General features: G+C 37.5%; 1 protein-coding gene across 2 annotated transcripts; it reads right to left on the bottom strand.

Moving 5' to 3' along the window:
• Nucleotides 1–9360: 9360 nt before the first annotated feature.
• LOC112294283 (cellulose synthase-like protein D4) lies at nucleotides 9361–14493 on the bottom strand. Of its 2 annotated transcripts, none has more exons than XM_024544579.3 (4): nucleotides 14168–14493; nucleotides 12793–13893; nucleotides 10852–12658; nucleotides 9361–10709 (listed from the first exon to the last, which is right to left on the bottom strand). In XM_024544579.3, the coding sequence occupies exons 2-4, from the start codon at nucleotides 13731–13733 to the stop codon at nucleotides 9930–9932; spliced, it is 3528 nt and encodes a 1175-aa protein (XP_024400347.1). In that variant the 5' UTR covers nucleotides 13734–13893; nucleotides 14168–14493; the 3' UTR covers nucleotides 9361–9929. The 2 variants fall into 2 exon arrangements, with proteins under 2 accessions (XP_024400347.1, XP_024400354.1); XM_024544586.3 differs by having other exon boundaries at nucleotides 14055–14204.
• Between the last annotated feature and the right edge of the window lie 2779 nt (nucleotides 14494–17272).

The following is a 17272-nucleotide window of genomic DNA, read 5'->3' as shown; positions in this document are numbered from 1 at the left end:
ATGAAGTGACTATTCCTTGTTACTAACATGAATTTTAGGTTGCTTCTTGTATTAAGCATTTACATTGGTCTATGTCATTCTTGAGTTTTTTTGTTTTTTTTATTTTAAATTAAGTCTTTATTGTTTTATATAACTTAGATAAATAATTCTTTAAATCTTTGCTATAATTTTATCAATTTTTACAAAGTCAAAAATATTAAATCATAAATAATAAATATAATTAGTAAAAAAATATTTATTTAATAAAAAATTATATTCTATTATTATAAGCCTATTCTACCAATGGTAAAAGAATCTCCAATCAACTTGTTGGTAGTTGATAGTATACCTTAAATATTGCTTAAAAATCTTATTTACTCAATTCACTTATTTATATTTTTATTGATAAAAAGCCAAAGATAATTATATGTCGACCTTTAGAATCTTAAAAAGAATTTTTTCTTTATTAATAAAGAAAAAATCTTTGTTTAATAAAGAAAAAATCTTTTGTTTAATAAAGATTGATTAATAAGTCAAAAGACAATGGTTGTTTTGGAATAAGTAGTGGCTAAAGAAGTCAACAAGATTAATGATAAGAAAATTTTGATCTTATACAAACATCATATAATTATACAAAGTCTTTGACTATCTTTCACATTTCAAGCCAAAAAAAATCTCTAAATATTGGCTCCAAAATCTTATTTTATTTAAAATATCTAGTTGCAAAAAAATTATGACAAGATTGACGAACACATAATCATACTTTACTTTTTAGAATGTATAATTATTCCTCAAAATATAATAGATTATTTTTGAATTTAAATTTAGAAATATTATGAAATTTAGAAGAATTATTCTTAATATTATAAATATGAAATCTAAAGGACATACTTAATTGAACTTACTTGAAAAAAAAAGAATCAATAATCAATATTGATTTTATTGCTTGAAGTTGGAAATACTCTAGCTTGAAGAAAATTATTCTATGTTGATCAAAATTTGTACCACTTTTTTTTGTTGTATGTTGGAAACATCTAAAAAGGGTGTTTCATAAACCTTGTTGTTTTTTGGATCAAATCTTGATAAAAGCATGTTCTAATAAGCTTAGCGATGATTTAAAACATATATTGACATGAATTAATTGTCATTCTTATAATCCATGTATATAAAGATTGAATTAGAAGTACCTTCTAGATAATAATGCCATTCATAAAATGAATCCACAATTGTAAGATGTTTTTTAACATAAATACATATAATTAACATATATTTAACTTTATTTAACTTTATTTTTTAAAGTAAAATATTATTTTACTTTATTTTTTAAAATTTAAACTTTATTTAACTTAATTTTTTTAAAATTAAACTTTATTTTTTTAAAGTTAAACATATTTAACTTTATTTTTTAAAAAGTTAAACTTTATTTAACTTTATTTTTTTAAAGTTAAACATATTTAACTTTATTTTTTTTAAGTTAAATAAAGTTACAAATGTTCAATATATGTTATATATATATATATATATATATACATATATATATATACATATATTTAACATATATTTAACATATATTTAATATATATTTAACATTTGCAACTTTATTTAACTTTAAAAAAATAAAGTTACAAATATATTAAATTTAAAAAAATAAAGTTACAAATGTTAAATATATGTTAAATTTAAATTAAATATATATTATTTCACTTAATATTAAACATTAATAGAAGAAATTATTTTAAAAAAACCATATATTTCGAATTATTAATAAATCAACTTATAATTGTATTAAGTAGATGTAAAGACAACCTCCTTGGATAGAGATTTCAGAAAATAAATTTATTTAAATGTGAGTCAAAAAATTATAATTAAAATCGAATAAAAGGATTAATTCTTTAAATAGTTGCATAATCGTTTTTAGATTTGATTTCATACAAAGTTTGGTGTCACGGCCATAATCATGTAAGCTAATAATTACATATAGAAATAGGTAGAAGTAAGTAAAAGTAGATAAAAACAAGTTAATTCTATAATATTTAATATAGAAGCTTCCTAGAAACTTCCTAGACGCTGCTTTGACTTCATAGGTGTCTTTAATTGACTTTTTGGATTAGAAACGTGGTCAACAAGTTGGCCATGTGCCACACATGTTGTTAGCTTGAAGATCAAGCTAACTATGTGGCCCACACGTAGAAAAACTTGCCTTGTAAGTCAAGGCATGTGTCCTACAAAGTCAACACATATTGGAGGTCCTATAGAACGTCGCCACGTAGCCCCTAGTTAGATAGTATATATAGAGACAAGAGTGAAGGCTTCTTCACTCTTGTCAACTCCTTTCTTGCTTCTAGTCCAGGTTCAAGAGTCTTTAGTTTCTTGTCTTGTGGCAATAGCCATTCCAGTTTCCTTTTAATATACCTACTTGTTTATATTTTGACTTATTATATCGAGATAGCCTTTTTGTATATTTTCCCTCATCGAGTCTTTGTCCTTGATATTTGGTGAGTATGTACAATATATTATTTTTAGTATTCTTCTAAAACCAAATAGAATAAAATGAAATAAACCATTTAATATGAAATACCTAACAGAAATTTATTACAACATTTGTAGAATGTCAATTCATTTTTTCTCCTTTGTGTTTTCTTAATGAATATAAAATATCCATGTAGATTTCACATAGAAAAAGATTTTCGGATTAAAAAAATATTAATTCAAAGTTTTTAAAAAATAATAATAAAAAAACAAATACTTCTGTATTAATGGAAGCAGAAACATCCAAAGGAGATTCAAAATCACAACAATAATATTAAATAAATAATAAATAATAAAAATGTTAATTATTAGATAGGGAGAGTGGTAACTTGAGTTTGAAGCATGATTTTCAAGATGTAAGAATGTGAACTAGGGTTTTGTAACATCTGTATAAATTCAGAAAAACAAGAACAAATAATGAAAAAATAAACTACAATACATGCCTACTACTCTACAATTCACACACACATAGAGTGCACATCCAAATTACTCATATACATGTATAGTTTTGTATGTATTGTACACAGCAATAACAAATGGTGAAGAAGGTAAAAGTGGTTGAGTTCTGCAGAGGTTCAGTTATACCCAGCAAGCCAGCATTATAGTGTGGTGGTAAAGCATCACCCAGTGGAGGGAGGGGAATAATAATTCACAAAAGCTGTTACACTCCCCTTCCCTTTCTCACACACTACTTAGAGACTGGGCATGCCAACCACATGACACCACTTTATATGGCCCCCAAATAGGGTGGCAATGTATGCATCCTCCATGATAAGGCTGTAAGGCTCTCTCTTATTCTCTCCCAATGCTATTCTTTAGAATTTTTTTTAATGGTAAACAAATAAATCAATAAAACATAGTACTGGATTTGACTTTGAAAAACCCAGGAGCTTCAGTATCTTGTCATGGCTAATTGTATTGGTTGGCTAACTGAAACAGTCCATGAGCTGAACATTATATTAAAATCCTTCTGTTTGGATTTTTATACAATTTGTTTTTAAGCTTTTTTTAAGGGACAAATGTGTTAAGAATTCACACCAATTGGCATGCATTTATTTAAAACCGGTCAGTCACTTTCTCTCACCACGTGTCACCCACTTAAAACAAAATTAGACCCACTTGACCATGTTTTAATATGTCTGACTAGACTCACTAATTGTCCCTAACGACCAATCCAGCTACGCCAGCTCAGATGATTACTCACTTTATTTATTTTTATTTTCTTCTCTATTCAAATTTAATCAAATGGAGACTTGACTGCTGGGTCGCTCTTTTTATAGAAAGACATGAAGCTGACTAGTTTGAATGACACGTCGATTGACTGGCTTCACATGAAGCAAATTCAAACCAAGGGACCCAATTAATTCCATGCAAAAAAGATGCTCTAATTAATTAAACAGTTTTTTAAAAACTGGATGAACGTATTCGAAACGTTTTCCCCCGTTACAATGATCTCATTCATCCATCCAAAAGGCTTTACACGGCACTTCCACTGAGGCTGTACTTAGATAGCGTTCACACGCGCACAAATTTCATAATTGAGGGTCTCTTTTTGCTAAATGGCTAATAAAAGTATGAACACGAGCATCGCGGGCGCGCGCTTAGTTGAGTGCATTATTGAGGGAGAATCAACTCAACAACCCCCCTCGGCGGCGGCACTTTCTCAGACAGACCTGATCGAAGAACCCTGTTTCCGGTTTCAGAATGGCGCTAGAAGATCCGAACCCTAATAAAAGCGTCACGGCAACATTCGTTCCGGTGTCGACACAGCGGGTGCGGTGGGGAGAAGGGAACAACGCAGCCCCCGCTAAATTGAGGGGCCGTGATTTCGGGAACGCAGTAATGTTCCCCTTGGGAGCTCATTCTCCCGCCTCGTTCTCGTCCACGCGGCATCCTTTACGGTTGTATCGGAGCCCCGTCAACGCTTGCGTGGCTTATAATAGACAAAGGAGACTAATGCTTTGAGTTTTGGATTTTTTGGTAGAATAGTGTGGAGTTAATTTAGGCTGCGAAATTTATGGCGACATCATTTACGGAGTATTCGTATATATAGTATGATAATTTATTGGGAGATATATATTTGGCATGTTTTTTGGGTCCTAATTGTGCATGTGTGTTCCAAACCACTTCAAATTTGTTATCGTTATTATTGGTATTGTTGTGAATATTTACTTTTGGAACATAAAGGAGTTGATGCTTTTGATATTATGGCATTTATGTGTTGTTTTAGTAACAGGTTGGAGGATGTGTTTTTTGATGCTCCTGATTGGGTAAGAGATACAAACTCAGTTAGAAGACACATACTTCACAATATTATTTTTTGGACTTTCAAAGCTAGTAATAGATAATTCTATTATATGTGCATGACTACTTCGTAAATAATTAGGGGGTGAAGAAGTCGTTCGTTGTGAATGCTCTCTCTAGTTTTCCTTTTCAATGTATTTACGATATCCTCCAGTGTCATATTAGAAAAACAAACAATTATGTTTAGATTTGATTGCATTCCTTAAAATCTTCTAGTTGAGGTAAAGTTTCAACACTATGTTCCATTTTATTAGTTAAATAAGAGAGAATGCGGGTTTATTCTCTAAAAATAGCTTTACATTATTTTGGTATTTTTTTAATATCCAGTGCTGAAAAGGCAGACTGCTCATAAATCGCCCTTTGTATCCAAGTTGAAGGCTTCAATTCAACCAAAGAAGATGCTTCTGCATAGTGGAGACCAACCATTCTTTGACTCCATATAATAGGAGTGCACTATTAAAATTCTCTATGGACCTTCTTCTTTTTTTCTTTCTCCCCCCCCCCTAAAAAACTGCCCTTCAAGTATGAAAATTTTAAAATTAGAGTCACTATCTTCAATAAATTAAAAAGGCCTTTGTTTCAAAGGCTGGTTCAATGAACAATTCAACTGTAGGTATCAACTTCAAGGAATTTGAATTCTCATTTTTTAATTTTTTTTAAATGTATTGCATGTTGAACTGGAAAAATTAGTTGGAATTGACCACAATATTGAATTGAGTGGCTTTATGCCAAAATAACTTGGGGAGATATATGGATATGTACAAGAATCCCCAAATTACTAATGAAACAACACAAATAGTGCAAGTGGCAAATGTCAACCTTCAATAATTCCCCAGTTGCAACTATGCAATTGTTTTTGTACTTATTCAAATTATTGCTTAAGGGACATTATTTTGATGGATATAGGTGCATGGCAAACTTCCCCATCATGGAGTGATATGGGAACAAAGAATTTAAGCAATCTCTGAGGAAGAAATCACAACATAAAGAGATTTCTTCAACATATTTCTAGTTTATTTTGAATATTCAACAAAGAAAATGCCAGCACTCAGTGCAAATCAAGTGGACATGAATGGCCTTGCACTTGCGACTACATTTTCATTTAAAAACTTCCTACATTTAAATTTCAGTGTGAAGTGCACAGTTTGATACATTTACTAATAACCAAATCCCTTGAGCACCATTTCCTGCATTGTGCACATATCTTTCCAATAATTGAAGATAATGCAATCTCAATGCAGGATCATAACTTAATTGCAAGCAAGGCAAGTTGGAAAAAAATATTTTAAAAGAATGCATTTAATTACTTATAATTCTAGCAAGATTTCTAAAGCACTACAGGGGGGGGGGAGGGACTTGGGCACTGGAAGAGGACTTGCCAAGATCTAAAAAGGAATATTCTCCATTGGAGATTATATATATTTATTTATTTGCTTTCTCATGGTCTTCACATTAATGAAATACTGGGGAAGTGGGTCTGGACGTTGGGTGCTGCAAAGACTACCCAGGGTAGATCAGCACATCCTTGGACTCAACAATAACTACAAACATATATAAATGTATATATATATATATATATATTCTAGTCTTGGAATGGGCCCGGGTTTAACAATTGGTGGTTTTTTGCACTAGAATCATGACTTGTTTTTGGAATTGTCAAATATTCCTATGGGTCGTCCATCCATCCATCAATCCACCCAAGTTTCAGAGGAAAGACCATCTGTGGTGACTTGACATAGGTCATGATTCATGAATCAAAGGAGAGAAAAGGGGGCTAGGGTTAGGGTTGTATGTGGGCTGAAGTCACAGTCTTCCAACATTGGCAACAGTGTATGACAATTCTCTCAAGTAGACAGACTCCAATGCCTGCAGCTTCTGTAGTGGAGCCTCATTTTTGAGTACAGAGACCTCATGTTGCAATGCCATTCGGAACTACTGAGATTTGGACTACTTTAGAGAGGTCTGGAGGTCAAAATGTAACACACAACTTCTCCAGCAAAACATCCATCCTCATTTGTGCGAGCTCATCAAGTTTTCCCCAAATTGTTTTGCTATTTGAAAGTTTGATTGTTGGGTCCATATCCTCCTGCATCCATAGCATTCACCACCATGACATAGACTGACTTTGATCCCATCTTGACTTGTGCTTTGCTCCACTTTGTCGTTGTTCTTGTGTGTAGTTTTGTTGTGTTGTGTTGTGAGGTTTGCTGTTTGTGGTGCAGTTGTACTGAAATGTTGCAAATTTGCTAACTTCACTGTGTTGAGGTTGTCTTTAGAAACTGTATAAACAATGTATGGTAAATTGTTTAAGAATAATCTATAATTTACAAACTTGCCATTCCTAGGTTGCAATTGTTTCAAGTATTTTATTTAAAGGAGAATATAAAGGTTTTAACATTATTTTAAAGAAAAAGATTATTTTTTAAAATTTTAGGATGGAATATTATTGATTGCTTAAAAGACTTACAAGTTTTTAGTTTTGGAACATAAATTAATATTTATAAAAATAAAATTATACCTTCTTTTCAAATATAAAATTTACTTCACATTAAGTTTTAATTGAGGGAATAATTTTTAGTTTTTATTTAAAAAATAATAATACTATGGACTAAATTATTTTGAAAATGTTAAAATAATTTTAAATTCAGTTAAATATAAAAGTATACATATGCATTTAAAAAATATCCAAGTATAAATATTGGTGAATTAGTGATTTTTAATTTTTTATTTTTTATTATGTAATATGAAATCGAATAAGATTTTTGATACAAAAAATAAGAGTAAAAATATTTTTAATAGAAAAAAAAATGCTCCATATTTTAAAGACATAGATCAAGATAAACTTTAGAAAAGATAACGTATTTATGTATTATAAAGAAAGAAAGAAAGAAAGAAAGAAAAAATACCAACTACTTGGAGTTTGATAGAAGAATCATATATTTTATTATATATATTAGAAACAAATGAATATGATATTGCTTGTTAATTCATTGACATAATATAAACCCATGTATTTCATTGATGCAAATAAGTAAAACAAAGGATTACAAAGGATGGATAATAATTCCTTGCAAGCAATGAATTATAGAAATTAGCTCATCTACCTTATAATTATACAAGTATATGATTGCAAGTGAATATTTTTGTACTAAAAGAAATATATTGGACTAAGTTTTAAGATAATAACTAAGACTAGTTGCCAAAGCATTTTCACAAGTGGCAAGTATGGATTTAAAGAAAAGATTTATATTCATTGTTTAATTCACTATCATTAGAACTATAGGTGCAACAATATTAATAATACATTTAAAATTGCATCAAATAAATGAAAAGGAAATCTTTTTGAATAGAGAGTTAGAAAAAGACATTTATTTGGACCAACTAAATAGGTTTGTGTAAGAGTGCAATGATTTTCTTTTATGCAAGTTAAGAAAGATATTGTATAGATTTAAGTACTTGTCATAAACATAATACTAATGCATTTACACCTTCTTTGTAAATAAAAGCTTTATTAAGAGTTTAAAAATAAAAATCTTTGTATTAGTGCAAAAACAATAGCAATAATCACTAAACATAATTTTTTTTATCAAGTGCATTTGTAGATGTTCAATACATTGATTTAATAATAATATGTTTTTTAAAAAATAAGAAAATCACTATTTTAAAAATTCAACCATTAGCATGTAACATAAATTTTAAAAATATTTCATCATAACTACTAATCTGTTAGCTTAAATCTTTGTGATTGTAATTAAAAATTTATATTTTGAATACCATTAATGACCATTACCTTAAATATTTAAGTATTTTATATTTTAAATACCATTACCTTACACATGTCATTACATACAATGTTATCAAACTAGACACCAAGAAGACACACACAGTAAAAGAGTAGAAGTAACTGATTATGCAAAAGAAATCTACATTCCTGTACAATTAAATAGTTTAAACAAAAGACTGAAAAAATATTAAATATAAAATGATACTTTTTGTTCAGTTTCAAAGAAACATATAAGGCAGTTGAATATGTTCTATAATTTACAATATCAAATAAGATATCTACCCAAAATTACTTCAAGTTAAGTGCAAGAATAATTGCAAAATTACAAACAATCAGAGGACTCTATCTTCCCTGCTTGTCCTTCATTTGAAGCTCTTCCAGTCATACACATACACAAACACTAACATGTGTCCACAAATTCATTTAAAGAAATCAGCATCTACACATTAGAATAATGATTCAAGTACAATTTGGAATAAATTTGGAATAAAAATTTGCAGGGAGTATTCTATCTCTATGCAATGCTTTCAGAAATGCTCTGACACTGCCAACTTTACATGGGCAGTGGAAACAGTAATGAACTGCTCACGAGCACCCACAAACGACACCATATCTCGATGGTAGAAAAATGATACTTTGTATGTTCCTTGATACTTATTTCCTTGGACTTTTCACCGAGTAAGAAGAGTCACATTAACTCTGAAATCTATGACGGTGAGTATGAAAGAGAGGACATTGAATAACATAGGATTGTGTGTCAGGAGTGTCGGCAAGAAGAGTTTCCATTGCAATCGCAACAACCGAGAGTGAGACTCGGAGTTTAATGAAAAACAAAATTGGGTGAAAGAAAAAAGCACACACAGACAGACTGCCCACAAGCTCACTCGAAGCATGGCTTCGACTTTACAATGTATGTACTCTAGAATTACTACATACTTTGCGGCGATGATCTTATTGTACTGCGTCGGGGTCCTCGCCGCTGTCTATACCACCTCAAAGAGGTCTGAGAGACGATTGATCCTTCATTGCCTTGATTGCACTTTAAGTATCCTGTTTTTTTTTGCCTCACTCGCATTCTACGTGCGCCCCAGAACGGTAGTCTCATCTTACGTGAGTCCAAAGAATGTTCAACTAATGTACAGATGCAGCGATTGTGAAATGCTCCGCGACTACCGCAGATGTAACATACACGTCTTAGGAGGTTAGGTACTATTCTACTCATGCATGCGTGCCCCAGTCTGATTACTCTTAAAGAACGGCGCGCTCTGAAGCGATCCGCAACTGGGGCTCGGGTGCGGAGGAATTAAGGTTCGGGGGGAAATGGCCATGTCTTTCAAGGGAATGTAAAACCACCAGTGCCCGCTGCGTCCGCGTTCGAGGGGCTGATGTACACCCACAGGAGAGAGATGATGACGGAGAGAAGACCCGCCCACACGAAGACGATGGTTGGCGTCTTACCGCCCTTGCCCATGAGACCTTTGAAGAAGGGATACAAGTGCATGAGCACCCACAGGGCGAAGAAGACTCCTCCCAGAAGCTTGCTCCATTCGGGTGAAGTGGCGTAGACGGTGCGGGAAAAGCCCACGGCGATGGCTACCATGTTAGTGATACCGATGGTGATGGGAGGAATGAAGAGAGACGACCACTTTACAATGTAGAGATCAGCGTAGATGTCATCTTCGTCCTCTCCGGCTGACTTGGACGTTAAAGTGAAAGAAATGTCGACTCCGGCCATGACCTTGAGCAGACCCTGGAATACAGCAGCAAGATGGGCACTAGTTCCTCCGATCACCCAAAACTGCTCATTTCTCCACCATTCCTCCAGAGAGATTCCGGACCACTTCACTTCCAGAACGGCGAGAGCGCAGAGGGTGACGGTGATGGTGAGAAGGTAGATCAAGAAAGAGAGATTCAAGTTCTGCACGATAAATTGACCGGTGAAGAGAGAGAGAGCGGGAAGGAAGCAGTAGACCAGAAGAAAGATGGAAGTGAAGGGGTAGATGCCGACATTAAGGTAGGCAACACGCTGCAAGAATTTGAGACGGGAGCTGGCCAGAAAAGCATTGTTGCGAGAGAAAAAAATCTCGACGGATCCTGTAGCCCACCGAAGCACCTGCAATTTTCCGATTGGAGAAGACCATTAGTACGCATTTCATGCCATTCACCAATTTGGAGGAGCAGCAAAAGAAAAATCCTGACATTGGTACAATCAAATTCAATTATCTTGCACCAATTTCTAAAGAGAGGCTTATTACTTGGTGAAGACGATCGGTAAGATTGATTGGAGCAGTTCCCCGAAAGGCATCGCGCTTGGTAACACAGTAAATTGAGCGCCAACCACGATTGTGCATGCGGAAACCAGTGACCACATCCTCTGTCACGGACCCGTAAATCCATCCCACTCGACCTCCCCACTCAGTTTTGTCCTCGTAGAAACAGGACACCACGTTGATAGCCTCAGCAACTGTTCCGGCGTCCAAAGGCTCACGGGGGATAGTGAGGGCTCCGCTAGGGCGACCATTGAAGACACCCTTATCTGCAAGAGGTCGCCCTTGGAATTCTGCCACAGGGATGGAAGCGGCGAAAACAGCAGAAGAGCCATAACGCTTCGGAAGCATGGTGGCTTGAATATCATCGTCACTGTCGCTGGTGGTGTGCTCCGTCAAGCCTGTCACCTCTGACGCCCGTTTCTCAGATTTAGATTGCTTCTTCTTCTTCGTGGGTTTCTTTGGTCCGCAACAGCTGCAGCAGAGGGTGTAGCAGCAACCACGTTTAGGTAGCCTGGGGGGGTCAAAACCGTAAAGCGCAATTCGTCTGAACACACACCCCGTTCCGACATAAACAGGCCCTTGCAGTCCATCCAGAGCCCTCATATTCACGTCGAAGAAGACGGTGTTGTGGTTGGCGTATCGATCGTTCGGATCCACGCCCTCAAAACGCTGAGGGAACTGCACGTATGCAATGCGGTCACCGCCCTTGTCCATGAAGAAGCACATGGCCTCTCGGATAGCGAGAGAATTGAAGATGTAGTGATCACAATCCAGATTGAGAATGAAGGGCCCGTTAGACATTACGGCACTCGTTCGCACAAGTGCATTCATAGCTCCGGCCTTTTTGTTGTGATCGTATCCCCGGCGCTTCTCGCGAGACATGTAGACAAGCATCGGCAGACGGATATCGACGTCCGTGGTGTCGATGATGTTCTCTTCGTCGCTGCTGCCCATCAGAGGCTCGGCAGTGGGAGGCGCGAGCATCACCTGAATGATGCCTGCGTGGTCTCCTCTACCATGCTCTTTGCCAGACTGATTCCATGTTCCAGGCCAGTGTGTCCCGTCAGCCATCCAAGTAGCCTTGGGAATGTTAAGAGGCTCCGATGGATCAACTGCAGACTCCATCTGTTGGCGCTTAGCTCGAATCTCCTCGTGAGCATTGTAAGCGTCAGACCGACGACGGATAGAGTCAGGCAAACCATTGACGCGCACCTTGAACTCATCGTACTCTCTCTTCACCTTACGGCGATCCTTCACAAAATCGGAGCGAACCTTGTTCTTTGTTGGATCCCCTTTGAGCAGGAAATAGGTTTCGGGATTGCGAGGCTCTATCTTATGCTTCCTGCAGAAAGGGATCCAAATGCGAGCAAAACTTGCTGCCTCGGCCAAAGCTTCGAACGATAGAAGCGCACCACCATCATCAGAAAGATAGCACGCAAGCTTTTCCAAAGGATACTCAGCTGCTAAGATGGACAGGATTGTATTAGCAGTTGTGAGAGGAGGCTCTTTCTCGGGATCGGCTGTGGAGACAAAGATGTCGACGCCAGGGAGATCAGACCTGCCGGATGGATTATCTGGTGACGGCATGTCGAACCGTTCTTTCAACACGGTCAAGTCCGTGAGCCGATTGATGGGGCACAATTTTGGCATCTGATCAAGAATCCAGGAGAAGGCAAACCAAATCTCGCAAACGACTGACATTCCCCAAAGCCAGATGGCGTCGGGATTCGGATGATTTATTCGCCACATGAGGAACAAGGCAAGTACAACCATGCGGATGAAGACGATCAACCTATGGACAAGCACATTGAGTCAGAACTAAGGCAGAGAATCTTCTTTGTGGATCATGTCAGACATGGTACATTCATTCATGATGAGAACAGGCACTTCGGGATATAAAGTTCATTGCTCCGGTTTAAGACCAACCTGTATGGACTCAGAATACCAGTAGAGATGCTGATTTTTCTTGTTAGCGGGCGCCGCACTTTATCATTAAACTCGGGCAAGGCTCCCAGGTTTGGGGGATTATTGCCGCCTCCACCGTCGTAACCATCTTCACCAGGCCAAACGGCGTTGCCATAACCGTAAGTGCCCTTAGTCTGGTACAACCACCTAGCATGGTCAAAATCTGCGGGGGAGCCATTGCCTACGATCATGCTAGGCTTCGTTTTCAGGAGCGAGAGACGGCGCTCCAATCGTGAGCTGTCGTCGCTCGGGGGCGGGAGGGCGCGCATGTCGGTCTCGGAACCGTCTCGGGAGAAAGGATCGTCCGCAACGGTGTACTCTTGTTTGCACCCCGGACATTTCCCAGAGCTATTCAAGGCATCGATGTAACAGTCTCGGCAAATCTTGAAGTGGCAGTCGCAAGGGGTCATGTCCTCCCCGCGCTCGTCCCTCATGGCCTTCCCGTCGCAGCCTTTGCAGGCACAGGTTGGGCCGCGGACGCCGGCGAGTTGGGGGTGATTGCCCTCGTTCTCCATCATCTTGTCCATCGTGTGACCCCGAGCTTGGTTCTTGAAACCCCCGGTGAAGATCGTGCTCGAAACGAATTGCTGCTCCGACTTCCCGGCGATAACGGGGTCAATCCCGCGCACAGAATCGCGGCTTGTATTCATTACTTGATTGTCAGGTGTGGCCGGAATTTGGACGGTGTATAAATAATCAGACCCCGTTTCGCTGTCTGTAACGCCGCTCATGTCACTTTCATCGCGGTACAGATTGTTATATCTTCCGCCCGCAGCCCCCCTAGAACTACGGTGAGTAGTTGAGCCGCCATTCACACTCTGACCCCCCGCCATTTGCATATTCTGCTGCCCAGCGCCGCGGAAACCGAGCCCACCAGTTGCAGCAGACCTTGGCGATGCCATGCCTGCCTTTGAAAGGAAGACTTCTCCTTAGTCTTCAAACATACATGCGAACCTTGTAAGTCCCGATTGCCTGAGTGTTTTCAAAAATCTCAGACTCGGGATATGCTGTCTGACTGTGTCCACTCCAACATGTTCCAAGCTCCGCCAAATTGCTTCCGAGCTTCAACAATCACAACAGGCGACACACAAGTCAGAATTTAAACCGCGTCGTTCAAAAATTTGAACATACTCTTGCAATTCGCCTCCCTAAACATACTACGTTTCATGTCAAGAGCAACGAAGACGGCCAAGTCTGGAATAATCCTCCGCCTGGAAACCCACCGCGTCCACGTTCACGTTCGAACTAGTTCTACCCCCCCCCGAATTCGGACACAATAAACTCACAATCGCACCTAATTCCCTTCCCAGCCAACCAAAATCTCGTCGAAACTCACCAAATAGCACGCGGCTTTCACGGCGAGCACGGTGTCTCCGGAAACCCAAACTCTTGCAACTTTGCAACCATGCATTCAACGTTTCAGGTCAAGAAGCTGGTACGCATTCGCCTCAGAGTAGGCACAAACGAATGAGTGCAGGAGTTCTTCATCACAAGGATTCCTGTACTAGGTAGCTTCCTACCCCCAAGGCTTTGGGCTCTCCCTCCCCCACACCCTCGCACCTGACAGAATAACGATGGTTTACAGCGGTTCATCCTGGTATTTCCCAGCACCCCTCGAGTGATTACGTAGCCGCGACCAAATCGGAGCTTCATCAATCATCCTAAGCCCAGCTGTAAAGCAGTCAACTCAGTGGGGGGTGTGCAATTATTCTCCCCAAATGTTGCCCAAATTCCAATCCCTCGGCTGGAAAACCAGCGCCTAACCTCCCCATGCAGCTCCACGCGCTTGAATTGTTCCGGACGAGAAAAAGTTGTCGTCTCGATGGCATAGTGATTCGCTTCCCCTTCCACCTCCGCTTTGGCCTCACCTCATCATCCTGGACCCTACCTCTCCTCCATCCTGACCCCGCTACTGGAGATGGAAGAGCAAGTCAAACTTCGCATCGACAAGTCATTGCAGTAACTGTTCCGTCGATCGATCCATCGATCAAGGCATTATTCCGATGGACCAGCAGTCATCGTCTTGCATGTTGCCCGATATCTGACCAGTCATCGGCGGTAAATATCTTCACATCTCGCTTTGTTGCGATCGGCCGGTGCGGTCATTGCTGTTCCAGCGATGAACTGGCCATTGGGTCCCATCCGTCCAGGGTACTGAGCACATTCCGTGATTACGGGTGACTCAACACCAACAACATCAACACCTGTCTTAGTGTCCAAGCGACTTGTAAATTGTTGCGAGAGACAACCTGTTTCGCTATTGCCGATGCAGCTTTGACCGTCGGTTCTTTGCAGATATCTCTTGCTGGATCTTAAGGTCTTCCTAGATTTCTTAACCAGGACCTGTTTCTGTGTTGAAACCCGTCTCTGTAATTCGGTTCAGTGATCACTCTCTCTGAGGGGCAAGTCTTAATCCAGCTATGTCTGCCACTGTCTGTGTTTGCAAGTGAATAACTCATTTTTCTTAACTATGTTCCTTCTACTACTACTACTACTACTTCCCTGACATGAGTGAACAAATGGACCAGGCAATTGAAGAGCTTGAAACCTTGTTGCCTATCGTTTATTAACCGACTGGATGGTTAGCTGGCAAGTAAAACAATGTCGAAAATAATCATGTGGAAGTTTCGAATGAAAACAAATGAACAAAGCACGTGAACATTGCATACGGTAACTTGACAGAATACCATTTTTAAAACTCTGTCTAGAAAAGGAAAAAAAAAAAAAAAAAAAAAAAAAAATCAGAAGAAAAATAGAATAGAAATGAAAAAAGAACCACAGTTGAAAAGGTAACAAAAAAGTTGGTAATTTTTAATATAAATAAACCAGGTAGTACTATTGTAAATTTGCGAATCTTAACATTGAGTTCGTAAAGTACTGCCCAGTCTCAAAAACAGTAAAATATTAATAGCACAGAAAAGAGTTTGAATAATTCAGGGAAGAATATGGTCAAACGATCTAAATTTAACAATTCCGAAAATGGATTACGTGAGTCACCTCCCTCATGAATCGTGAAGCCCATCGTGAGCTTTCATCCATGTAACCCATTTTGGCAAGAAGTTTACACCATGACTGTGGTGTTGGAGCTTCCTTAGGATGCTCTTTCCTTGAACCTACACTTCAATTATTTCACAGAAAGAGAACATCTCAGAAAAAGGATGCAAGATTGGTTTGTTTTTTTATTTTCAAACCTAAGGCAAGATTGATTCACATATCAACAACAGCTTGCCAGAACACATGAATGAGTCCCTGGTCTAAAGTCAAGGCATGAATTTATTGTTGGGAAAATCAAGTTGCTGAGTTGTCAATCTGTCCTTCATTCCCTTTTAAAAAAGAAATCTACCCTAGAGATTACACACATGCACAAACACACACATAAATAAATAAATAAATAATATAATATAAAAAGAAATAAAGACAGATGAAATATGTCTGTGTTTTTATGTTTGCCGCAAATGTATACTGTTTATTGCAATATTGCAACTAATTTGTGATATTTTTTATATAACACTTTTTCTTCTGAAGTATGTGAAAATCTTAGATTTTATCATGGGATGTAAATGTTTCTTCTTGCACCAAAACTTGACCATAAATAGATAACCAGTCATGTATTCACAAAGTTCTGTATTCAACAAACTTACACCAAGATCTGCATCACTTCAGAGAGTGCTTTTTTGGAAAACCCATAATTTATAAAAGGTAATTCTTTCATACAAATCAATTATCAAGTGACTTATTTTTGTATTAAAAAGTACAACTTCTAATTGTTTTCCTTAATGTATTACCTAAGTAAGCGTAAGTGAAGCAAAGTCCATATCCCTATGAGTAGACCCCCTTCTGGCTCCTCCTAAGCTTGTGTTCATAATCCAGCAAAGCAAATGTACCTTTGTAGACACATGTTTCATGCCACTAGATGAATGAGGTGAAGGATGCATCCCTAAGGACACCGGAGTATGAGCCCCTTTGTCACTAACCAAGCTTCTTTGATTGTGAAGTTGCCACGCAAAAAGTACTGATTTATGTATGGTATCCAAACCCCAATTGAGATATTTCAAACAAAAGGAAGAAGACCAAAAAAGAAAAAAAGACTTTGCAATGCTTGCACTTTCTTTACACCTTGAGTTGCATTTTTGTTTATTTATTTATTTATTTTTATTTTAAGAATTTTATTGTCTGTTATAAAAGTAGGAGAGTATGGGAATTTGCAAACTCCACCTTAAGAAACAAAACATGATTCTCCGACACATCACATAAATCCTTTTCACAATAACAAACCACTGATTTGGTTTTTGTTATTTTATACATTTAATGTTAAAATTTAGGAGTGGAAATGCCCAACAGTATTTTTGCTCCTTAGCTTTATAAATTGAGATCTGATCCTATAAATGGTAGAGGACCATATAAATGGTCATTTTTTCTCTATTCTTTTGGGACATGATTT

The sequence above is a fragment of the Physcomitrium patens genome, chromosome 2 (assembly GCF_059467195.1).
Source record: "Physcomitrium patens ecotype Gransden chromosome 2, ASM5946719v1, whole genome shotgun sequence".
Lineage (NCBI taxonomy): Eukaryota > Viridiplantae > Streptophyta > Bryopsida > Funariales > Funariaceae > Physcomitrium > Physcomitrium patens.
Note: the sequence above shows the minus strand (reverse complement) of the source record. Positions and strands in the feature narration are given on the sequence as shown.

What these genes read in the sequence shown, in the direction of transcription:
- LOC112294283 (XM_024544579.3), bottom strand. Translation starts at nt 13,733, where the DNA reads ATGGCATCGCCAAGGTCTGCTGCAACTGGTGGGCTCGGTTTCCGCGGC. An exon ending in GGTATTCTGAGTCCATACAG is followed by an intron (nt 12,659 to 12,792) that starts GTTGGTCTTAAA and finishes GCTTGTCCATAG; the next exon opens with GTTGATCGTCTTCATCCGCA. An exon ending in TTACCGATCGTCTTCACCAA is followed by an intron (nt 10,710 to 10,851) that starts GTAATAAGCCTC and finishes GGAAAATTGCAG; the next exon opens with GTGCTTCGGTGGGCTACAGG.